The sequence below is a fragment of the Cinclus cinclus genome, chromosome 1 (genome assembly GCF_963662255.1).
Source record: "Cinclus cinclus chromosome 1, bCinCin1.1, whole genome shotgun sequence".
NCBI lineage: Eukaryota > Metazoa > Chordata > Aves > Passeriformes > Cinclidae > Cinclus > Cinclus cinclus.
Genome location: NC_085046.1, coordinates 94139154 through 94165128, shown reverse-complemented (window position 1 = coordinate 94165128; position 25975 = coordinate 94139154). Strand labels below are relative to the sequence as shown.

Below are 25975 nucleotides of genomic sequence, written 5' to 3'. Positions count from 1 at the left end.
CTCTGAGGTTAAGACAAGATTTCAAGAGTACATACAGTTAAGACTCATAGTGGAATTTCTTTTATAGCACTTTTCTTTCTCGGTGATAAGATGAGGCATATTGTAAGAATAAGCAATGAAAGATCAGTACTTTCATGAGAATTAAGTTACAGTCCAGCTTCAAAGTGGGTGGCTTCTCCTGACAAATTAAGAGAAAAATTTGTTCACTATGCTATATACACAAAAAAGAGAGCAGAAGGATTTTGTTTTACCTTTTGGGGAAGGCGTGTGCCTCCCTCCATAGAATTGGCACCTTGGAAGTTACATACAGGGAGAGTGGTGGCTGACATCAAAGTTTTAGTTAATTGCACAAGATGATTTTTTAGATTAATAATTAACATGTCTCTTTATAACTAAATATCTGTAATTAATCAGCAAATCATAATGTGGAGACTAATTAACTTCAAACTCAAATCTTAACAGAAAATCCATATTACTATCCAGCATCATTAATTACTTTAGTAATCAAAGTTATTCCCCATGGGATTTGACATAAAGCTTTGTAGGTTTATAAACTGAGCTATTACCAGAAAATAAATAAATAAATAAAAAACCACAACGAAAATCACATTTTGAAAGGAGCTTCAAATAGCATTATAGATAATTAAGGTTTTACATGGGGAATTTAAATAAGTTTTTATTTTGTCTGTATTCCATTATCAATAATCCACTCACTGAAGTTGGGTAAGTAACTGAAAGAGTACAATCCCCTTCTTACCATGTGCATATGGTTTTTTGTTGGTTTCTCTTTTTCCCCTTTTGGGGTTACAGCAGTCATTTCTGTTACACGATTCATTTGTCAGTGTCTTTTAAAAATATGCTACACTTTCTGGTAGCGTTTGCCGTGATGGTATCCATGCTAGTTATCTGTTTAAGAACTGGATTAACAGCTGTTTATGCCCTTATGATTCACAAGAAAGTACCAAAAAAAACCCCAAGAAAGATTGAGCCATAAAATACAGAAATATCTTTAGCAGTTGATGATTTAGTGTTCAGTGGAAAAAAAAGGGCAAAGTAGGGCTGCTATGCCAAAGAATCTTGGCCCAAACAAATCTTATTTTAATTAGCATGGTCATCACAACTAGGAAGATTTGGAATGTGTTCATGTTAATTTTTAATAAACAGGAAAGCCAATAGTACCATTACAGCACACTGAAATCCCATAGCTGTTTTTCATTTAGAAAGTTAGGCGTTGAAATTGTGTCTAAAAATCCACATTTCAATTATTTTATCACCTAGTCTTGCAAGTGCACACATCTGATACTGTTCTTTTGTATGGCAGCTGTAAAAATCGTAAGCAATTTTTACTGTCAAGAAAACTCTGAATAAATAGAGGCTGTTAACTTAGGCAGATATCTGAGGTTATTTGGTGGCAATCAAGAACTCACAGCACTTCAACTAATGGGTTATGATCAGAAACTGTTCCTAATAGCCAGCTAGACGGATCTGAATATGAAGATTTCTATAATTTTGTTGTCAGCTTGTGATGTACTCTAGTGCTAATTATTTGGAACAATTATGTTTTCCTAATAACAAAAGAAGAAGCAGTGAATTAAGCAGGCTTACCTTCAGATCTTTAGATAACAGTTTAAATGCACTTGCCATTAAGAAATAGCATTTCTTTTTCCTGTATGGAACCCTAATTATTGAAGATGCTTGTCTTTTAAAATCTACTTCTACTTTTTTAAAGCATTTTCAATGTGTCAGTTTACACTGATGACTTCAGTAACTAGTATTTTCTCAGTCTTAGTTTTATGCCCGTACCTCCCATAGACTGCTTACCTCATTTGGTTATTAAAAAACCATAATTAGTGCAGTAATTAACATGTGGATCCTTCAAAGGAAGACTGTTAGAATCATGGGACGTCTCTCATCATTCTTGCTGATGTATAGATGATAAAAAGACTTGGTTGAGGTGACAACAGGATTTGTATTACTGCACATTATCCAAACTGCGGGGAAATGCAGACAGGACCGTGGTCCATGGAGTCTTTCCTTCTGAAAAAAGTAATTATCCACACTGTTTCTATAATGTAACTAGGTGTTACCCTGCATTTGCAGCTGTCAAATCATTTGTTTTAAAACCATTTTTTATACCTTATGAATACTTGAAAGTTTGAGGGTTTGCATGTTGTCTTTTAAGCAATTACAGAAGTGGGGTGCAGAAAGTGCAGCAACAAAAACAAGAATAATAGTAATTTGTGTAAGCATAACAGATTCCTTCTTGACAGTTGATTTCAGGGATGTTTATGGTAATGTTAAGTTGATACCATCGTAAGATTGCATTCATAAAGAATAAGCCAAATTTCATTTTATTTATTTTCCCTGGGGAAAATATATTTGTTTGTTTAAGATTTCAAATAAGCTGAATCTGTTGTGTTTTCAAGCCATAGTAAATCAGTTGCTGATATGTGAGTCTCTGTACGTCTCACATAAATATATTCCAGTGTTTCTCTGAGATGCTTATAGTCAATATTTTCATATTTGATATACAATGTTTTAAATTAGTGCATTAAGGAAATTCACATTCTTTCATTCAGCCTTTAACTTTCTGTAAGTAGTGGTCCTCTTTTTCACATTCAGTGACATATGCCAGAAAAATTCAGTATTTTACCCTACAGGCAGCCCATGGGACTGGGATGAAATGGCCTCTATACATAGGGTATGACTTTATTTGCTAAAGAGGTTATTTGAAAAAGCCCTTAGGGTACTGCTGCCCTTTTGTCCCTCAAACTAGTAGGGGGAAAAATATAAAAGGAACTACACAGTAATCCCTTGTAGACAGGTGACCTTAAGCCAATTCTATACTGTAAGGTTTGTTTCCATTTAAACTCAAAACAGACAAAGAAAAAAAGCAAAATGCAGGTTTTAATCTGTTGCAGAAACATTGCCATTTTTTTTCCTGTAAATGTCTGTCAAATACAAGCAACTTTTACTGCAAATTCATAAAACTGAGTATCATTCTGTATAATTTAATTTAACACTCTGTAGACAATATGCCCTATATTTTAGCAAAAATAGCATCTGAGGACTGATGGAAATAAACCTACCTCTGTTCATTTCAGGCAACCTGTTCAGAATTTTATTTTCTTTACAACAGTTGAAATTCTGCATGTACAGCCAAGCATAATTATGCAAACCTTCTGATTCCAGTCTTAACATTTAAAATCAGTCACAATCGGGTTTCACTGGAAAAAATCAGCAATCACTTTTGTCCTCCTAAGTCCTTTTTTCCTCTTTTTTTTTTTTGGCCCTTGATTGACATCAACAGCGCTGTAGTCAAACCAGATGTTATCACAGGGCTATGGTCCCAGTGCACGTGCACTATTTGCTGGTGGTGTATTTGGTGTTTAAACCTGTGTTCAGCCACAATAATTTTCCAATGAATGAAGGCCACAATATTATTTTTTATATAACAGCAATCAGCTGTTACAAGATACGTACCATCCCAGTGCAAAACCGCTTTTCACTAGGCAGTCTTCAAAACACCATTATAAATTATGAGCAGCAGCTCTGAACCCACCTCAGGATAGCCTCTCATAAGTCACAGGTGTGACATCATGGAGCACTGTAATTAATGGATGTTATGCCACTCCCTTGACTTATGAGTTTTTCAGAGGCTTTTAATTACTTTCGAGTTTAAGACATTCTGGCAGAATTTTGAAGGAACTCCAGCCTCTTCTGAATGAAGCTGTTCTGGCAACATTTGGAAAATGAGCCAGTTCCAGTGGCTGAAGGAAAATGTTTCAGCCATTCTTCACGCCTGGTAGTCTGGAGGGAGGTTAAAGGAAACGGCTTCTGTGGACGTCTGCAGGCACTTAGTTACTGTGTCCCTTTTCTGCATGGGGGAGGAGCTGTGAAAATTGTGGTCAAATCCACATATTATATCAAATAAAAGAGGTGATAAACATCTGAAAATCCAAGAATGTCTTGAAGGGTTATGACAATGTCATCAGCCTGATTTTGGGTGTAGAGAAGCCATTGTTTCACATGTGAGCACAGGCGTCATGTAACTGGTAAAGAAAAAATGTCATCATTTTTCACCTTTCAAGAATAAATTATAAATGATCACCAGTTAATCAGCATTTAAAACATTAATTTAGTTTCCATGCTGAAATCCAGTATCAGAAGAGCTTCACCCCTCATTTGCAGACCCTATTAAGTTAACTCAGGTGTAATGCTTTGTTCTCTAAGTAGCTGAAGCTTCGTGTCATTGTTTATGTGCACAAAACACACATATTTCTCCATATGTTGCCACCATATTGGTGTTACCACCATAGCATTCCCTCCTCTTCAGATGATCTTTTGTTATAACATTTGTTTTTGTGAGGCAAATAAAATTTAGTAAATGTAAACCAATTATTTAACCAAATTACTTTGATCGTGGGAAACTGACAATTAGTGTTATAGCTTCTCAGCAGTGAAATCCACACAACAGAGCAGACTGTGATATTCTGTACTGCAGTGTAAGTCAATGTAGTGCATTTATTATGTGTAGCAAGCTGTGAGAGGGGAGGAGAGAAGTGCAGGAGACGAGCAAAGTCCATCTTGATGAACTGTTATTTGTATCTGTGCTGTGTTTTCTGCATTGTTTAGTTTTTCGGGGTCTCCTTGTTAATATATTGGGACAGCTCTTCATAGCAACCTTCATGACTTATGTCAACACCTAAAGCATATACACATGAGTACGAGATGATCAGCTAATTAATCAAGGAGTTAGAGACTTGCCAAACTACCATTTGTAATTTTAATTTCTAGTAAATACTGATGACAGGTTAGTTTGGTTACCTGTAACCACTATCGACTTTAACAGTCTTATCTTTTGCACATGAATTGGAGGAGAAGTACTAAAATCATACGCACTGGTATTCCCACAGGATCTGGGTTTATTCTCAGACCTTGAATGCATCAGCCCTTCCATGAAATAGATGTGAGTTAGAAGAGCATTCTGGGCATTGTCATGCAAATGAGGCCACCAAACATAGCACTTTGCTTCAAAATTGAAGCATTTGCTCTGCAGTGACAAGTAGCTTTTAAAACTGGAGCAGGGTTTTCTGAGCTAAGTGCGCAACCCTATCTATCCTCTGAGATCCACTTTCTAAAATAAGTATCCATACATGAAGTCCTAATTCCACATCTGAGTCCTCAGACTGCCACTTACTATATATCCATACATCTCTGTCACTGTTAAACCAGGCCAGTCTCATTCTGATGCAGATTAAGGTGGTCCTTTATCCTTGAGTATTGTCCTTCTCCCACAATCATACAAAAAAAACCCACCAGAAGATACATGTAGCACTGAAAAGTTGAGGTTGATGTGGTATTCAGTAACTCTTAAAGCCAAGGTCTCATGATACGTCACTTCAACCAGTCTCAGCAACTCTCAAGAATTTTGCCAGTAGGTCACAATGGAAAAACAAGTCCTCCCTTGCCTCACAGTTCACAGAAAATACCTGTAATCAGAACCTATTTCACTATAGTTTTGGGACCAACCTCAGAAATTGTAAGAAAATGTGACATATGTTTTTTTTCTATCTCTGTACCAAAATGAGCACATCCCAAATGCTACTTTTGGCTGTGCTCATGAAAAGAGGTATGGAAAGAACAACAGAGTTAAACATAGTGACTCAGGATTAGGTAGCTTTTAACCAGCATCCTAGTGCCCATTGGAAGCCAGGATGGATTTCAGAGCACAGGCATTAAATAATAAAGAATGACCAGAATCCAGAATTTTATTTTTGTTTTAATCTAAAATTGTATTAATTGCTTTGTGAATCAGTGGAAATTTTGTCCATGTCCTGAATATGTACATAACTTTACTCCTAATTTCTGACTAGTATTGTTCCGTGTGTTGCACACTGGAGGTGACAAAGCTATAGGTGCAAATAATGGGTCCATCATAGTAATAGAACTACTTGATCTGCTGGCCAAGTAAGGGTTTATAGAAGGTCATGGAGACAGTGGGTACTGGATAGTTGCAATGCTGGAACAGTCAAGCTTCTCAAATCCTTTGTGGCCTGGTGTCAGTGGTGTTGTTCTCAGGGTGGTGCTGCATGAAGCCTCAGAAATGGCTAATGGTTTCTTTACATGCAGGTTTGGGTATCAAATTCAAGGCATTCACATTTGAAAATGTAGCTCTTAAGGACTTTGCAGCTTGTTAGATGTTTTTGGTCATGTATGTCTGTCCTCAGAAACAGGAGATTTCTTGGGATGACTGGTTAAAGTTATGGAGAGAGTTGCTTTCAAAGTTGGGTTTTCTGGTGTTAGCAGCACATTTGGATGGTACCTCAACTCTAGGAACCAAAATACCCTCAAACCATCCTAACATATAATTCTTTAAATATTTGAGTTCAAATACTTAATGGATGTGGTGAATGGATTCATTAAAAAAAAAAGATGTTGAGAAAGAGCTATTGCAATTGCTCTTCTTTTTCGTTGTTGTTGTTGTTGTGAGTAAGCTACATTATCTCCCAACCTCTTTTTGAGCAGTTATTAAAGTAAAATTTGGTATTACATTTCTTTTTAATTATGAATGCTATTTATACACAAATTGGAGCAGATCATGATGTAGCAAAGAACTTTTTATAGTGCATAGATTGGGCAGCAAAATAGTGCTTTATCAGCCTCAGTGAGGAATGTTTTGCTGTTTTAAATCTCATCATTATGAGAAGAATTTATTATCTGGATACAAAGATTTTACTAGAAACTATTGAGCTAGGCTGTTGTCATCTAACTGAAAATGAAATCATGTTCATGATAATTAGACAAGGGGATTAATGAAAAACAAACCCGCACTATATTTACTGTTTACATACAACCTCAGAGATCTGCTTTATCAGTTAGAACATGGTTGCATTAATTTTTGCTTCCTTGCCGTGGGACAATCCCAGATATTGTGGGCAATCCTTTGCCCTTCTGCACTTAAATTCCTTGTCTACAAACATGACGCAAAGTGAAGATGGTTGAGGTTTCATGGAAATGAAGCACATGGTGTGACAGGCCCATCTGTGCCAGCTTTACGAAACAAAAGTGCCCAGTAAGATCATCTTTGCCTTTTGTTCTACACGATGCTGCTCAGGACACGGGTTTGTGAATGCTGCCGGTAGAGTCTGCAAAACTCAATTTATTTGGCTGCTTCCTCTCCCGTGCTGTCGGTTCTCAGTTGCACTGCAAGCTTCCCTGCCCCCACCATTTCCTCCCTTTACCCAGCGCTTTTCCCCAGACGAATCTCAGGTAGAACCTCCTAGCAATTTTCCAAGGTTCTGGGCTCAAAGACTAAACTAATTAATTTTTGAATTGTAGATCAAACATAAACTGCAAAGAAGCATTTAATCAGTTAGGAGAAGGAAGGGTATGGCTTGCTTAAGTCCCAGAATCCATAAACCTGTAATGATTTTATTATATTGGTGTCAGTTTTCATTATTTTCATAAATGGGTGTTCCCTGCTTAATGCACAATATTTGCATCTGATGAACCAACGAGTTTAAACATGGTTTGTTTTAATGCTTTGTGAATTTGCATTCAAATTCATCAGAAGTAATTCTATTTGAAATCACACAGGGCTAAACACAGTGGTTGTAAATCCATTTGAATTGAGATGCCAGAATCAGCTCATTAATCTACAAATCTGCAATATAATTTTTGTATGGTTGGTGGGCGTTTGTTCTGTTTTTTCGTGATGAGGCTGTGGGGATACCAAGTGCATGTGTGGGAAGGGAAGTGTTGGAGGAGGTTGTGATAAATTGACCAAGTGGGAGTATATCTTTGTTATGGAAACCGGCATGTGAAAGGAACATATGAAAGGCCAGAGACCATGGTTTGATCATGTCTGTCACTGCCTCTTGAAGCACAAGGAGAAAGCAAGTCTCTCAAATAAACAGATTCTCTAATATTTAGGATGATAAGAGATTAGCATCGGTACCTTCCATTCAGTCTTCAGTGTGCCGGAGTTCACCCAGAGCTTGAAGTAGTGCTATAGCCTGCATTTAGTATCTTAAGTCCTCTTGCTGAACACTCTGTTACCTTGGATTTTTCAGAGGTTTTTGTTAAAAAGGGAATGAATAAATGCAGCAAGGTTCACCTCCAAGAAAAATAGGCTCTTTTTGGAAGGAGTGGAGGGGTCTGTACTGTAGCAAACAGTGCTTCATTTCTTGAAAGCTGTAGAAGAAATCTGTGTTTCTTTAAGAAAAACTGGAGAATTGGTTTAATTTCTGTGTTCTTAAATAGACTGAAATGTCTGAAATTAAGATGTTTGTTTAAATATGTTAATAATGTTAATAATTATCAGATTTGAAGATGAATATATCACTGTCTGAGAGTGCAAAAGAATGTATATATGAGAGGGATTACTCTTGAAGAAGAAAGGTTTGTCAACAACATTTTCCACATTACACATACTTCTGAAATGTACCAATGAAGTTTTGGGGAAAACTATTCAAAGAAAGTAAATAATACCTGTTAAAAGTGAAAAAAATGCTTAGTTATCCATTATCTACATTAGCCTTTTTAAAGGAATGCAGTCATTTATTTGAATGTATGACAATTCAAAATGCAATTCAGCTGATACTTTTGAAAATGTTCATGTAATTATCTTGCCTAGTTATAATCAAGCTGAATTGAGTTTGAGAGATATGTGTTTGGCTGAGGGCAAAAGTGATATTTAGCTAAGTTTGTGTCTGTCTTCCTCTGGGAACTAGCAGTCCTGGTTTGGCCCTTGTGAAGCTAAAATTCAAAAATCTGTGTCCCTGTTTTGAATGGCTTGGACTGGAGCTAACAGGGTTCAGTTTAGAAAAGCATTTAGGCTTGCACTTAGCATTAGCTCTATGCTTAATGCCCAAAAGTTTAACTACAGGCCCCTTCTGCATTTGCAAGAATTGCGATGAGCAGGAAGTCTGCCATCTGACATCTGTGAAATGAGCTGGTAGACTTGAGTCTTTTTCATAATGAACCAGTTTCCATCTCATAAAATTCTGTAATTGCAGATGGTATCAGTGGACACCTATGACAATCTCAGCAGAGATTGCAGCCCGGCATTCCTCATTATAGGATACATGGACACTGAACTCCTCTCTGCTCATGAACGTGGAGTTGAGTCATTGACAGGGCATTATCAGGAAAATTGCAATGATGTGACTAGAGCTTCCCAGTGGGTAAATGGAGTACCTCAACTCTTGGAGTTGACAATAGGCTCTCCTAAGAAATGAAAATGCAGTGATTAAGACATAAAACTGGGACTCAGCATACCTGGGAATTCTTGTGTGACCCTGGCAGCACACTTCTTGTTGTTTTTCACTTCTCTGCCTGAAAAGTTAGTATAATGCTTTTTCCATTTTTATGGTGTTAATTAATGATAAATATGTTACCAGTTGTGAGGATTTCACCAGATACAGTGTTAGATAGATGCCATTAGATTTTAAGTCTGTTATGTTCAGTTTGCTTTCGCATGTTCTTGTGCCTAGCACTAGTGGAAAGCCAGCCAATTTTATTTTGCTCCCTAATTCTGCATTGAGGAAATCAGCTTTATTCAAAGATACCTAAAAATCTTTCATAAAATTCACTCTATTGTGAAAGAAGCCCTAGAAAAAATAACATGTGAAAGAAGAAAAACATTAATTTTGGAATTCTCTTAGTTTGTTCACTGATACAATTTTTGTTCTGTCTGTGTACATTTTCATAAGTGCATTTTCTTTTTATAAAGAAAATAGTATCATTCAAATATCTTTAGAGTATTTTCATTTCAGTAGAACCACTTGAATAATGTTTTAAGGGTACTTGGAGACACAGTGAGAGAAATGGTAAACTTTGGTGGGTTTTAGTGCACTGGAACATATCCCAAAAGTTATAGCTACAGAATCTGTAAGCTCTACCTGTGACTTGCAGCAGCTGTTTCAACCTGTGATGCCATGGGCTGCTCCAAAGCTCTGTAATCTGTACACATTTGACATAACAAACCACAACGAGTCCTGGCAATTGGTCTGTTCCATACCAGAAGTTTGAAAACTCTGAGCTCACTAAACTGCAGTAGCTGGAAAAAGAGTAAGAAATATTTTTTTACAGGTAGCTGAAATAAGAACCATTTTTAAAAAGTGTCAGCAGGAGCTGTTAGTTTCTTAGTGGTTTTGAAAATCATATCTTCCAAGTATCTTGCTCCAGGCTTCTGAGGTTGGTTTTTTGGTTTTGTTTTGTTTTGTTTTGCTTTGCTTTGTTTGTGGGGATGCTATCTGGTGTCCATTTTGTCTACTGTAACAAAAAAATGTGAACTAAGTTCCAACAATAGCAAAAGTTCTTGCCTTCATTTATGCTACCACTAAAGATGCTGTACCAGGTCCTAGATATAATGGCATTCACAGCAGAATGATGGCATTCACTGCAGCATGCATCATGCTACAGACAAGTGACTGTGGTGAACCATGGTGTTTTCAAATCACTTGACATATTTTAGTTAGCATGGTTTTAAGTATTTCTTGGCTTCAGTTGGAGACAGACACAGATGATAAATCTTTGAATAAATGCTTTCAGAATTGAGAACTAAGTGGCATTTAAAATTATTATAGATAAATATGATCATTATTTAATTCTAAATATTCCCCCTTTTCCTAGTCTAAGGAAGGAAAACATTTAAAAGAGCTAATGAGATGACCTGACAGAGTGGCAGGGGTTGCTTACTAGTCCATATTTGACTAGGATTCATGCTTCATGAGACTGTCATCACAAGCTCTTTGGGTTTTAAGACTTAAGGCACCACAGTCTTGAGTGAACTTTGGTTCAGAATGGAGATGTTTACAAAAGTTATCTAAGTAGTTCCTGCAGAATAATGTGCTGCTTTTCACTGAATTGTTCTGGAATAGTATGTATTTGCAGTATAAATGGTGATGAGCTGGGTTAAGTCATACTCTTTAACTACTGTACAGTCTATTTATTCCATCTGGGAGCTTCATCACCCTGGCACGTGAAAGTGGATGAGGCAGCTGAACTGACTTTCCATTTCTCACCATGTCTAACCATCTTCCTGCAGTATGACATAAACATTCTAGTCTTTCATCAAATTAAGATTATGCTTGTTGGATAGCAACTAAAATTTTCCTCCGTCTCCAGTATTTACAGATTATGTAGCCAGAATATCTGCACTTAAACCTTCAATATTTCCATTCAAGTCAGGCTTCTAATAGTTCTTGTTTCACTATTTTGAGTATTCTTTAGTTAAGATCTCTCTCCTAGAAAGATCAAGACATAATTTAGTTGTATCTGTACAAGAACAATGTGCAGCAGACGTGCCTTTGAATGTGCAATTAAAAATTTCTTTGGCCTGTTTTCCTGTTTTACATCTCATAAACTCACATGTAATTTGATGAACGCTGTCATTCTTTACATTTCTTCAGCATTATCCCTTCAGTTCTCAAGGGATTTGTTTCTCATTGAATATAATTTTTGTATATTTACTTTCTCCACAAGTGCTAGTATGCAGTAGCACGAGTTCAGTCTTACATTATTATTTTCTTATTCACTTATGTTACCTTCTGGTTTTCTTTGTATTGTTAATGTTTCCAGTTTGGTATTAGCTCCATGTGCCATCTAAAATCTGTTGATTTCTACCTCTAGTTAACCAACAATTTAGGTAGTCCTGTCTACAGAGTAGTGTGGTAATTATTCATCTCTTGAACACACAACTTTGCAGCCAAGTGCAAGCAACTTGGTAAGGAGGTTCTGATCCCTTTGGGCGAGCTGTGGTTCAACAGTTTACTTTGCATTTCCCGTGCAGCCCAGGTGCATAGACCATCTTGCAGTTCCTGCATTGGCAGTGCTCAGTGGGCCCAGAAAGCAGCAGCAGCTTTGCTATCTTGTGTCTTGCTTTATCTACGTCCTGCCTTGTGCTTTCTAACACTGGAAGTGGAAGACAGTTCATCTAAGTGCTACTCTACCAGTAGCACTGAAAATATATTTCTGTCAGCAGAGGGTCAATTACACAAACAGCTCTTCCTTTGAAGATATTCTGGAAACATGCTGCTTCCATCCTTCACCACAGGTGAATCACGAAGAGAAGACTTTGTCATGAACTCGACCCTTGAAAGTAGTATAAAAGAGTTACTCATCTCTCCAGCCTCTATTTCCCATCTGGCCTCCCAGAACCGGCAAGTACCCCTTCCCTGTCTCCCTAAGTAATCCCAGCATTACTGCTAGGCCTGTGACACTGAGGAGATAAATCAGCATGTTTTCTGACACTCATCATTTTGGGCGTGGTAAGCCTTGATGCTGTCAAGTGCCTCAGGAGGAGTGAGGGGCAGCAAAGGGGAAGGCCTATGCATTGAAACTGTCCCACCTATAACCAGCCCTATTCCTTCCTCCTCATATGTTCTCATTTTCCTTGCGCTGGGACTGACTTTTGGGGTGGGAAATCTGATGTCAGAAGTTTGGAAATGGCCTTCACAATTAATTCACCTTCATCTGAAGCCAGGTACCACTGTGTAGACAGCTGTACTCATGGCTGGTCCTGTGCTGTGTTTACACATGTAGGGCTGAAGTGTCTAAGCATCTTGGGTTTTTTTCCAAAACACAGCTTGACATGACCTACAGCTTTCAGACTAAATTATTGTATGCTCCTGTCCAGCTGTAGATCCATTGCAAAAATATACAACTATTATTCACCACTGGCATTACACTTGATGTTGTAAAAGAAAAGGTATTCTCCACTGGCAACCTCTAAAGTGAAAACTATAAAACCCTCTTCCCTTGTTTTCTTCTGAAACTAGTTGTAATGCTCTCTTCCTCTCACTGTGCCAGACTCTACAGCTTAACTACATGTGTGTCACTCCTCCAGTTTTCTTTCCTATATTCTCAAGCAGGTGAGAGACTAAAAGGAAATTATCAGCTGTATGTCAGTGCCTAGATAAAAAGCTGGAAAATTAAGTTATGAAGCTTGCCCTTTTTAGCAAAATCTCATATTGGGCCAGTATAGTTCCTTCCTAGTGGCAGTTTATTGCTTCTTATCATGCAAATCGGGAATCATTTCAGTATGCTTTTGATGAAGTCCATAAAAGAGCGTACACTCATCCCCTCCAAAGTTTTGCACATTGAAAAAGATTTTTTTTTTCCCAGGTAAGATAATGCATTAATTGCTTCACTTAGTAGATGAGCATTAACTTTTGATATAAGCCATCCCATAGACTCCTGACACTTTGCATGCTGAGCAGTCTTGTCCTTGAAGTTACTGTAGTGCACAATGATCAGAACTTACTGCTGATGTTTTGTTAGCATTTACCAGAAGTGTCTTGGCAGAGGGTGACCTCTGGTACTGTCTCTAAACATTTTCAATTTACAGACTCAAGAATTTTTGCTGCCTTTGCCTCTCATTCTTTTGAGGAGGTCAGCCCTTTATGAATTTGCCACAAGAAAGAAGTTCAAAATACCCCATACACTTAAACAGCTTAATAGGAATATAGCCACAATGAACACATGACATACAATTCATTTTGATATTTATAGAAGAAATTCATGTTGTTTTAAGTGTATACAAGCAGCTGCAGTCATTTGGCTATGAGCAGATGTTAGACCTCCGAAAGCTTCGCTGATAATTAAAATACTAACAGTTAGTGTTTTACCCCAGCTGCAGGTTCTGTTTACTGTAAATTTGATTTTAATGGTGCCTCTGTGCAGTTATTGAATAGGGGTTTGTATTCTACTATACGTGCAAAAGTGTCTACAATGAAGACAAATGGTTATTTCCCATAATTTACTCTGGAAAGATACGAATATTGCTGTAACGTAGTTGAGCTTATAAATGAAATACAGATATGACTATCACATTTGAAATGGTAGTTTCTGCTGTCTTAACTAACAAAAAGAACTAGGGAAACTTACTATTTGTAGTTATTCCCAAGCATTCCTCCTAAAAACTGCTGTGCTTTTCAAATGGGTTAAGACATGCCCTCAAGCAAAGAACAGGTGCTTCTTTTTACTGAAAGGGTGCATAAATCCGAATAGATAAATACAGAGAATCATGATTCTCATAGTTCATAGGAATGCCGAAGAATGTAATTTCTGCTTGATCATTTAATAGCATGATTTTTTTTTTTTTTAGGTATCCCTTACAAGTGTCTGTTCTCTTTAGTGCATATATGTACATCAAACATTAGGGAAGGCTAGCCATTTTCAGAATTGTTAATCCCAAGGGCCTGATTATGCAAACACAATGCATAATGCAAGCAACCATGTTTAGTCCCTTTGAGACTATTGAGGCTAACTATGGCAGTAAGCAGTGCATTTGATAAATAAATGTTTATAAAACCAGGATCTGGATGTATATATTATTGAAAAACAAAAACTTTTACTGAGATAACAATGACAAAAAGGTTTTTTTCCTTTTTTTGACAAAGCTGTTAGTGTCTGGGACTAGACCTGTTTCAGAAATCCAGATAATTTTCCCTATGAGCAGAGCTTGGGGGATTTTCCCCCTGATTTTTCTAATATTAGAGGGGGTTTTTTTTCATATTAAATTTTATGTTCTGTCTGCCTAGGAAACAGAAATCTCTGGTTTTACCAAGCACAACCAGAACCCCTTGAAACTGGGATTCTGACTTAGAAGTGTTAAAAATGCACTTTACATTTGCACTGCAGGGGATAAAACAGAAAGAGCGTCCGAGTAGCATCAATGTCAGTTGTTCCCAAACTAAGGGCCAGAGTAGTCTTTGAAGCTGGACTGCCAAGAAATGTCCAGACTGGCTATCCCTCATCTTAAGCTGCTAAATTGCACTGGAAGACATAGCTGAAATACTCCAGATACATTCCTGATGCTGCTTGCCCGTGTAGGTAATTGCTGCATATGCCACGGAGAGGTTTTTGCTCACACGTTAGAATTGAGAAGAGCAACCTGCATGGTGGCAAACAGGTAAAGAGAAAAGTGGTTTGCAAGTAAACCAGTTACTCTGCAGGTTAGGCAGCTGTAAATTCTGCATGTTACCACTGTACCTGTTTGCTACGATCAGTGGGAGTTTTGGTACTTATATTTTTTATTTGCATTCCATCTGTAACACTGGGTTCTGTAGCGTTCATTTTTGACCTTGAGTGCAGGAAAAGAGAAGCTGATTTTTTTCCTAGAGTAGGGCATTTCCCAAAGGTTAAGTAGACACTGAAGGGAAACTAAACTAAACCAAACCAAACCAAACCAAACCAAACTGCCTAAATAATCTAACTGAATGTCTTGGCTATTTAGTTTGGTGGTTGTCATTTTATTTTGCATCTTTCTGTGGCCATTGACATAGTTCTGTAAGTTGTGGAAGGTAAAAATAGCAAGCAGAAAAAAATAAAAAAAATAGCAAAACAAAAAATAATGCAAGAATACTTTCTTTCACATTTTTAGAAAGCTAAAGGACATCTGCTGCTTTTTAAGATACCCAAAATGCTAAAACTTCATCCTTTATTCAAGCAGCTCTTAGAAGACCTTGAAGTTTCCAAACATGATTGAGTGGTTAAGGACAAAATTAGAAAGTAAGCATGTTTTGAGTTTCAGCATTGAAACATGACATTACTGGGTTTTTAAGTATAAAATAAACTATGAACATTACTTGGGTTTTTTTCCTTGTTGTTTTTGATTTTTTTTTTAATTGAAGGGGGGGTGGGGAATGAAACCTTGCTGTATTGGTATCTCTTGAGATTTATGTAAATTGTGTCAATGGTGGAATTCAGTTATGCCTCTTAGGGAACTGGTAGAGTCCCCTGTAGGTATCTTTATTTGTATTGCTTTACAAATATTTGCTGCCTTTGTGGACATAATAGTTATAACAGGGCCATTTTGGGTTGCTGATTTATTTCACTTCTTGGTCTGACCCATCATATTTTCTTTCCTTCAGCAGAAGATATGAATGAGCCTTCACAACCTCTTATTTAGTAGCTTAACTAGCTGGCTTAAAAAATTCTGGCCCATACATTGCTTGCACATAAAAGCCTTGCAAAAGATAAAGAATAGATTTTACTATGGTCAAGGAACAGAGATCTGAAAAATGCATCTTATTATTATGGCCTCTGAAAATCAGGGAAATCCCAAATTATTCCACAGTTCTTAGACTGTACTTAATTAATTGAAGTGGAGATCATTACAAAAAAATTGAAAGAAAACAGAGCAGAAACTTGTAGCTTGAACAAGACATACATTACATTACTTTATGAATTTGAAAAGTGGACTTACTGTACCATTCAAAATATTGTGCTGCCATGTAGACAATAACTTTTAAAACAAGAAAATCAGTTGCTTGTTCAAGTGATGTTAGATAAGGTGATTATTTAATATATTTTAAATTCCTTACAGGCTGTATTTAATTGAAGGAAAAGATGTTTCTTTGCATTCACATTATTTAATATTTGTTGCATTTTAGCAGATACAAAATGTTTGCTTGTGCCAATAAATAATACACCTAATCACCAAAGTATGAAAAATTAAGTGTTGCTGAATAGAGGACTATAAATCAGGCCTCCTAGAACTTTTACAGAAAAGGAAAAATAGCTGTTTTAAGCTAGCTGTGTAAATGCAGATCATTTCCGCCATCATAATAGATTATTTCATTTGTGACTTACTGCTTTGTCCTAAAGGTGCTCCTTGTGAAGGATGTCCTCAGCCCAGCCACACCACACACAGCCACTTGCTACAAGTATTGGAGAAGGATTAGAATTCTAAAGAGGCTGCTGGCTGAGAGCAAGGTGGTGCTTTACATATAATATTAGCCCAGACTTTCCTCACGCATTATGCGTTTCTTTCTGAGACAAGTCTCCTTAATGCCATCTTTATCTGCTACACGATGCATGAAATCTACTTTCTGTTTTAGAACTGCAGCTGACCCCCGACCCCACAAGTGGCGCCACAATGTGACCTTTCTATTGTCATCAGCTTTCATTCTCCTGAAAATTCTATGAATTTTTATTACAAGTTTTTTTAAACCAAGCTGAGGCTTCAACAAATTACTTGACACAGATGAGATGAAGTTGTTGAAGTAGTGTTAGATAAGTTTTACAGCCAGCATGTGTGCTGCTGAACAGTACAAAGCCAGTGTCCTACAATGTCATACACCAGTAACTGCTGAGCCTACTATTGGATAAATACATCATTTTATGGAACATTGATTGTTCTATAAACCCAATGGAGTATTATGCTCTATGATCAAACCATTTAGATTGTGTGTAGAGCACAGAAAATGCCATATTCAGGATGGTACTAAAAGTGCCATTTGTGTATTTTATGGATGTCATTACGGGGGAAACTTCTCTCTGTAGGCCCTGTTTACTGCAAAATTTTTTAGTCTGTAATGACATTTTTCATTCACAACGTATGCCTTCAAGAGAGGGGGCCCTTGTTTTATTTGTTTCATTCGAGTTTACTGCACAAATCCTGTACATTTTAATTAAATGTAAGCTTAACAAAAGAATAAGGTATTTATTCTGTGGGGAACAAATGATGACGGTAACAAAAGAATAAAACAGACACACAAAAGGAAGTCAGGTATAGAGTATGAGAGAGGGGGAAAGGTACTAAGTCCTATTTCTAGTTTCCCAGACACACATTAAACATCAAAGCATTTCTTTTAGCCCTATTTCAGGAGTTTGTGGTCTCAGAGAATTAAAATAACCTGCGAATATGGATTTAATGTCTAAAATATCCTGACATTTTCACATAAAAAACTAACAGTCGCTCAGGACTCCAACTGATAAATAATGTCTCTGCTGAAATGACAGACTTCTTGGAAAGAAACCAATTCTCTGATCATTGCACCCCTAGATATGAAACACCTCCTTACAAATTGTCTGAATATGAGCTCTTGTATCATTATATTTTGTCATTTTAATGCCTATTTGTGTATCTTTTTAATTTGCAATGACATGCAATCAGCAACAAGTCCACTTTTCCCAATATTAATGTGGGCTTGTATTGCAGCTTATGTTTGCCGTGTCAGCTGACACTTACCCCTTCTCTTTACCCTTTAAGAGGGGGCAAGAAGCAGGCTGGATTCACTGGGACAACATGGTTTGTTGCTACATATAGTCCAATAATGTGATACGTTCCTTAAATACATAAAAATTCCTTTAGATGTTGTGTTGGATACCAGTGCTTCGTTATAGAAATAGCAGCTAAGCCTCAAAATCTGTTGTTTTCTAAATATCTTCCCTACTTGTCTTTCCACTGCTAAAACAAAAGAAAACCAGTAAAATCTGCAATTCATATTTACCATGAAAAATCACTAAAATTGAAGTTGATGTCCCCAGTAAATTCTTGGTCATAGTCCAGTTAAAATTTAAAGTTACAGTAGATTCACATTAGTTTAAATGACACTTGAACTTCTACACAGCTCAACATTAATTCATTATAGTTGAAATGGAAGAATCTTCAGTGGGTGAATCTTTTACAATCTGATTGAGGCTGTTACATTTTATAGGAGCCATTTTTCAAAGCACTACTGACAGCACTCGAAGTTATTAAATTGCTGAATCAAAAGATGGACCTGCAATCGCATTTATGAACTGTGATGGAATAGCTGGGGTTGCACTGAGCTGAGGTTAAGATGTTGGTGTAGTTAAGCTTCATCACACCCCTTAGTGACAGCAGTATTTACCCATGTAGTTTACTTTAATGGTCAGGAAGTGGCTTAACTCACCTCTGGATTCAAATAGATTAAGTAAGCAGTCAGAATGGCATAATTATCAGTGCTGCGAGGGATTCACCGGATAGCTCTTCACCCAGGAGACTTCCCATTCAATTGCACAGTAAAGACTGGAGTTGCATAGATTCACAGGCACGGCATTTATTTGAGGAGATGAAAACAGAGTGAATTTCCTTTTTCTTTCCCTTCCCCAGACCAGAGCTTCTCTTCAATACACTGATGCTGTGTCCTGTGCATAAATTATTATGATCTTTGGAGAAAGATGTCATGATTTTAGTGTATGTGCATGTGAAAATTATGATTGTAGTGTTATTTTGATTTTGAAATCCAGTGGAAAATGCATGATTTGTGGAGTTATTTTGATTTTGTGCCACATCATTGCCAGGCTCCTCTTTTATCTTGTCAACAAAGGAAGATTCCTGAGAGAATTAATTACTTATATTCTATTACAAAATGTGAAGGAGCTAAGATAATTGTCATTTTATGTTGATTTCCCCTTCCTACTTTTCTGCTCTTTGGGGGGTCATGTGAATGTCATACCAACAGAGAGCACAGGAAAGGTGGGAATAAGAACCAGGCGTATACTGCAGTAAACTTACTTCTTGCTTTTACCTGACAAAATGTACACTTCTGTTGCATGTGCCAGATTTTTATGCAGCATCACCTGGAAACACTCTAATGGTTTAAATTGTTAATTTTCTTTTCCAAAGATAACCTGCCTTGCAAACCAGGAATAAGAAAGTTGTATGGTGTCAGGTTAGACTTGTGAAGGTGATTTGCAGCCTTTCAACTTGACAAAATTACTTCTTTTGCTTCACAGTACAGTTCTCTACCAGAAGCTCTGTAATTTAAAAAAAGGATGGATGGATGGATGGATGGATGGATGGATGGATGGATGGATAGATAGATAGATAGATAGATAGATAGATAGATAGATAGATATCAGTATAAGACCTTGGTCTTTTAATTATTGATGTTACTTTGGAATTTTAGCTTGATATGCACCTTAACATAGCAAGTTGCTAGAGTCTGCAAGGTGCCAAGGAGTAAATCAGCTTCTAAGTGTGAACTTACCTTTAAGCAAATTAGAGCGCATTTTAATTCTCTGTGGGATCAGGGTCTGACAGCTCTATGCTTTGAGTGAAAGAGCCCCCTTAGACCAACTTTAGTATAATTTTCTTGGTCTCTTGAGTTCAATGAAGCACATTGTTCACTAGAACCAGCTTGGAAAGTATAGTGCTAACCTAAAATTTCACTGTAAGTGTTGCTTTTTATTTTCTTGCCTGCTTTTATCCCAAGCAAGCCATGGCATGGCTATTTGCATTAGTTGTAAGAAGCTACACCTGTTATTCCAGAGATGTGATTTCAGTTTGTGTAGGTGAATTTGAACTGGAGTTTGGATATGGGCAGTCTCAGCAGCATGGACTAAAACAGCCTTCCCAAGGCCCATTAGACCCTCACCTTGTTTGCAATGTCCAGCACCCACTCTTCTCTCTTTGTGCACTGGTTGTGTCCCACATCTTGCTCCCAGCACCTGAAGGAGCTTCCTGGGTGCTTCTGGATGGCACTGCCATGGGGAGACAGAGAGGGATAGAGCTATCCTTCCATGGACATCCACAAAGTTGGACACAGCTCTCATTTCTGTCTTCCCAAAAGCACGTAGACCATGCTTTGGAGGGTGATGGCCTTGACTTTGTAAAGCCTTGGGCACTATTCGCCTTGCGGAGGCTTTATTGTTGGTGGTGAAAATTGAGAAGAAAACTCTCAGTGACACGAAACCAAACTGGGTGGCACAGCAAGCAGCTGGAATACAGAGTTTACAGGTTTATAACTACATATAGTTTGTTAATTGATTTCATGTAGAAATAATTAAGGTGTGTAACTGGAGTTCTGTGGATTGGATTTTATAGAATATCCTGCTTAAGGTAAGAAAACCAAGTGTTTTCTCCTGGTAACTGTGCAAGTGACTGAGTCAGTCATATGAGCTGGAGAAGATTCTGGATGGAAAAGGAAGGGGAAGACAATGGCATCAAAATGACAGCATGACAATCACCTCACCAGCAAAAGCAGGGTATTAGGAAGATCAGCCACAGTTTCTCACACCAAGATACATTTAATGTAATATACAAACCTAAAACTGAAGCACTGAAATATCACCAATAGGATCTTCTCTAAACTATGTGGCTTTTAACTGTATACTGTATTTATCTGGGCCTTTTTTTATACAGAATATTTTGAAAAACACATTTAAATTGTTAATAAGCCGCAGCATTGTTACACTCAGCAATTATTTCAACCTGCAAATATGTCGTTTGGAAAATATGCAAATTGGTTTTGTTCATTTGCCCATTTTATCTATGTTTTCTGTCAATGAAATCTAAAAATTGTCAAGTAATTTTATTGCATTTATGCTACAGTTTGTTGAAGTAATGAACTGATACTTGCCATGACACCATGTTAACAGCATATTTTGTCTTGTAGGCATTGTGTCCAAGTCCTATGAGTGCCGACTGAAGGGGCAAGGAGCAACCTTTGTGGAAACCACGAGCCCTTTCACCGCGGCAGCACTGGGAGAGGTTTCTCCAGTGAAAGAGAAGGCCTTCCGGGGCAGCAGGAGACAGCCACAGTCCCCTGAGGAAGTTCAGCAGTTCATTATTATTCAAGGATACGACGGCGACTTCACCATCGACGCTTCCGTGGAAGAGACAGCAGCAGCCACCCTGCAGACGCTGGCGATGGCAGGACAAATGGCCAGGGTGGTCCACATTACAGAGGATGGGCAAGTCATAGCCACAAACCAAAACAGCTCCCACGTGAGTAGTGTCGTTCCTGAGCAGATCCTTACAGAGCAGTTAGCAGATGGTGCCACGCAGGTGGTGGTGGTTGAAGGAGCGGGAGCTGACATGGAGGAGGCCGTCCAGATAGACGCGGTTCCCGACTCCAGTAGCACGGTACTGCAGCAGATAATGCGACAAGAAGTTTTAGATGCTTCTGAGGCCACAGTCCATCCTCCAGAGTCCTCCTCAGCATTAGATGCCCTGCTTTGTGCTGTGACGGAACTGGGTGAAGCGGAAAACAAATCCGGACTCCTTGACAGATGCAGGTCTGGTCACAAAGACTTCTTGCAAATGCCGAACCCAGAGATGCCCAGCATTCCCAGTGATGCAGAGGGACAAGAAATACAAATGTTCCATGAAGTTCAGGAGACTCAGGAAGATAGCAAACCTATGGAAGTAGTCACACGAGTCATGCACCCATCGGCTATAATTGCATCTCAGGAGAGAGCTCAGGCTGCCTTCAAGAACATGGTGCAAGGAGTGCTGCAGTTTGCTGTGTGTGACACAGCTGCGGCCGACCAGCTCATGGAAGAAGGTGTCACCCAGGTCATTGTAAATGAGGAAGGGACTGTGCATATGGTAGCTGGAGAAGGTTCTCAGATAATTATGCAGGAAGCTGGTAGCCACACACTCAGTGTGCAGAGCGAACACATGGATTTAGTGGAGTCGAATGGGCAAATATCACAGATTATTGTCAGTGAAGAATTAGCTCAAGCTATGGCTCAGGGTTCTGATGGTGACTTCTCTGAAGGTGCAACGCACTACATTGTCACAGAATTGCCACCAGACATGCAGGATGAGCCTGGTGTGTACTCACACGCTGTGATAGAGACAGCTGCCTCCCAGGACATTTTGCAGGCTGGCACTGCTATAAAAGCTGAAGCTGTAAGCCCTGATAGAGCAAGTGAAGAGTTAACAAGCATGGTCATTTATACAGAGGGTGGCTCACAGGTAATTCAAGGCCAGAGGGATTATAACAAAGTACAAGAAGCATGAAGGCTTCTTCATCCTACAGCATAGGCTGGGTACAGAGCAGAGCAGGATAGCACCAGAATCATGGAGGCACTGTATTCCTGGAATGTTTTCTGTAAAGCCTTCTCAGTAGAACCTCCTCCAAACCAGGTAACAAATACATATCCTGCTAATAGGAGGAGTTCACTGAAGAGGATAATACAATTTTGTTACAATAGCTCTAAGAACTATTATATGAGATTATTATACAACAAACATACTAGGGTACAAAACAGGATAAAAAGCCCCCCTGCCCAAAGTAGAAATTGGTCTGTTCAGTGCTTTCTTTGTTGATGTTTTTGTCTTAATGTTGCTTTATCTCAGGGTAATTCCCTGCCTTCTGTCATTTTTGTATAACATAATCACAGGAGTAAAAAAATTGCACTTACGTGTACATTTTGTGAATAGATAATTATGCAAAAAAATACAAACCCCACAACAGCAAGGTGAACAGGTAAGTATACATACAGTATTGGATGCCCTTCTTCATTTTAAAGTGGAACAGATGACATTTTACTTTCTAAAATCTTACTTTAAAACATGCTTGGCAAAAAATATGCCAACAAAATAAGGATTTTTTGCATCTAAAATGAAAGTTTTCATAGTACTTTACTCTTTCATGGTAACACATATGACTTTCCCTAAAGAAGAGCTCAAAAAAGCTACACTTCAGAAAGTCCTTGATTATACATATCTGGGAAGAAGAACTTGATGCCTGTAACTTCCACTTAATTTTAGATGAGAGTCCTACATAAGAAATGTGCATTTTTTTTGAAAAAAAATATTGTCACTGTCAGTGTTTTGCTTTTCTTATAACTAGTGCTTCATATAAATACCATTTTGCAGTTCATTTTGTGAGCTACTTCTCAAATGTTAGGAGGATTTTTAAAGAAAATTCTGACATTGACATTAACAAGTAGGGGGGAAAAAAAGATGACCTTGTATTTCTTGCTTAGTCCAAAATGTCAGTTATTTACTTGTGGATATACTGCAATTGTTCAATGCAAGTTCACGTTGAAAAGATTTGTATCATGATAAAACTGCTTCTGTTTCTTTAGAAAAACTGTAAAATATAAACTGGCAAGGTTTGGGGATTTTTTTTTTTGGTCTTTCAAATAAAATGTTAGCATTAAAATGAAGCATCATGATTTTTAATATTAAACAATAAACAGAACTGGCATTCAGCAGCAGCAAACGAATGTTATCTCTTATGTCTGTACATTTTCTTTTTTCTCTTTTACTTTCTCTAGCTTGCTAGATAGATAAAGATAAAAGAATCTAATTTCTGAAGTGTGCCTCATGCATGCTTAATATAATTGTGTAAGTATTTAGGGTATAAGCCATGCTGACTCTAGAGATAACTGGGTTTCCTATCATGTTTAATATCTTAAAATTATCAACTGTAAGAAAGTTGGGGCAGGGTAAAACAATAGTTCCTTCCTGAAGCAACTGTTTAAAATGTATTTTCTGATAGGGCTGCTGAGAAAAGGTGCATCATTCTGGGGCTATAAGATCTTGCTGCCTCTTCATCTCTTATTATTATTATTTTTCAAATTTTATTATTTTCCAAGAGTTGAGGTTGTGTCTTTGTCAAACCCCAAAAAAGTAAATTTCAAGTTAGACATCGAGATTCATAATTAGGCGAGTTTGACTTGCTCATCTTTCTTAAAAATGACAGGCTGTTCACTTACTCTTAAATACTGTCTTCAGCAAACAGTGACAGGATCAACTCCCGTTTGTTATCAGGAAAAAGGTGACCTTTACAAAATGATGGCCCTCTGCAAGACTCTCACAGATGTTCAAAAAACTGAGTGTTTTTCAGTGGAAATATTTCTTCTTGATCATTTCTCCTGTTAACTGTAGCCCTGTGGTCTTGCAGCTTGGATGCTAATTCTTCGCTGTGCTTAGTCCTGTATGGCTAACCTTTCTGCTGCAGTACAGGGTGTTGACACTGACATGCTGCAGTTTACCATTTGTGATTTATTTAGGATAAATATGTCTCAGGTGGCATTTAATCCTTCATAAAACCAGTGTAGCCTGCAGTGTCAAACCAGCAATCACATTGTATGCACAATGAAAAGAGCAGACCTTTGCATAAAAAAAAGCCCCAGTGGTAGATGTTCCTGTGCTTGGGAGCACTGGAAAGGATTCTCTAACCTACCATGTGCTGTAATTACCTGGAAGCTCAGGTTAATGATACTTTTCTCTGAGTGCAGCCTGATCAGGAGAGCTAATATTTTCCTAGGGCCTTTTTTTTTTTTTTCATTCTTTTTAATGTGCACTTTAAAGTTAACATATTAGTGCCCTACAAATGTAACATTAGAAATCAAGGGTGACATTCGTTCCTGTGCTGTCATCCTGCTTAAGGAATCCATGGACTGTCTCAACCCCATGTTAAAACGCTCTCTGCCATACACTGAAAGCAGAGGCTATGGCAGATCTCTTCCAGTGCCTAGGAAACATATGTGGCATTTGTCTCCCTCCTGTTGCCAGACCTCCTGGCATTATCCCATATCATAATCTGGGAGGAGATGAGCTGGATTGTTCTGTGGATCTTCCAAGCATTCCCATGCCTTCTGCCTTGGAGAGCAGGAAAGATTAGGCAGCAGAGTGAGGCACTTAGAGTACAGCAGCACCTGGAAGTCCCTGACCCTCTAAGGTCCATGCATGGAGCTGGTGAAGCACCTGTGACACATCTGGGAGCAAGCTCAGAAGCTGCTGGGGCCCTTTGCTACAGGCACTGTCAGAGCATCACAGAACTTGTGTTGTGGATCTAAGAAGGTGCCTAGCCCAGGCAGCCATTCACCCCAAGTGTGTTTTGCTGTTTGGTTTTAAAACTTTCAGGTGCCTGTTTCCAGAGAATTCAAGGGCTGTGCTGTAATGGAAGTGATTGTTGAAGAGGCAGTATTCCCATGTCAGTCAGTTGCATCCTGATGTTCTGACTGCCAGAGCCATTGGCTTAATTTTCTCTTTGTTATCCATTCTGAATGAGCATTATTTAAGTTGGATTATGCTGTGATGATGCCAAACAAGTAAAATATAAGTATTTAAGAACCATATGAACTAATAGGCAGGCGGAAAATAATAAATAAATAATATGTTAATTAAGAAACAAACCAAAAAGAAGCCAAAGTACACCAACCAAGCAAAACCAAACCCCACCAAAAGTGAAGCAAAAATGCTAAGTGAAGACAGAGAAAGAAGAGCTATTTCTAGGAAGGAGTTTCACCCTCCATTTCTTAAGAATCAGATATACACCTCCTGAGGCAGTGCATCCTGGCCTCTGAATTCAGGCTCCATCTTTGGGGGAAAATGGGAGATAAGAGGTAGCTGGAAGCAATATTTAGAGAAATATTTCCTATAACAGAAACAAAAGAAAATAACCCAAAACCCAGCACCGCCTAAAGGGCCCACAGCAACATACCATTCTGCCTGACTCCCAGCTGCACC

The 25975-nt window shown here is 38.1% G+C and overlaps 1 protein-coding gene across 1 annotated transcript in view; it reads left to right on the top strand.

Moving 5' to 3' along the window:
- ZNF407 (zinc finger protein 407) overlaps window positions 1-23708 on the top strand; it is a 337009-nt gene extending 313301 nt beyond the window's left edge. Inside the window, exon 9 of the mRNA XM_062487482.1 lies at window positions 21159-23708. Within this exon, the coding sequence (XP_062343466.1) occupies window positions 21159-22510 (1352 nt within the window). The 3' untranslated portion in view covers window positions 22511-23708. The remainder of the gene's footprint in view (window positions 1-21158) is intronic.
- Window positions 23709-25975: the final 2267 nt, after the last annotated feature.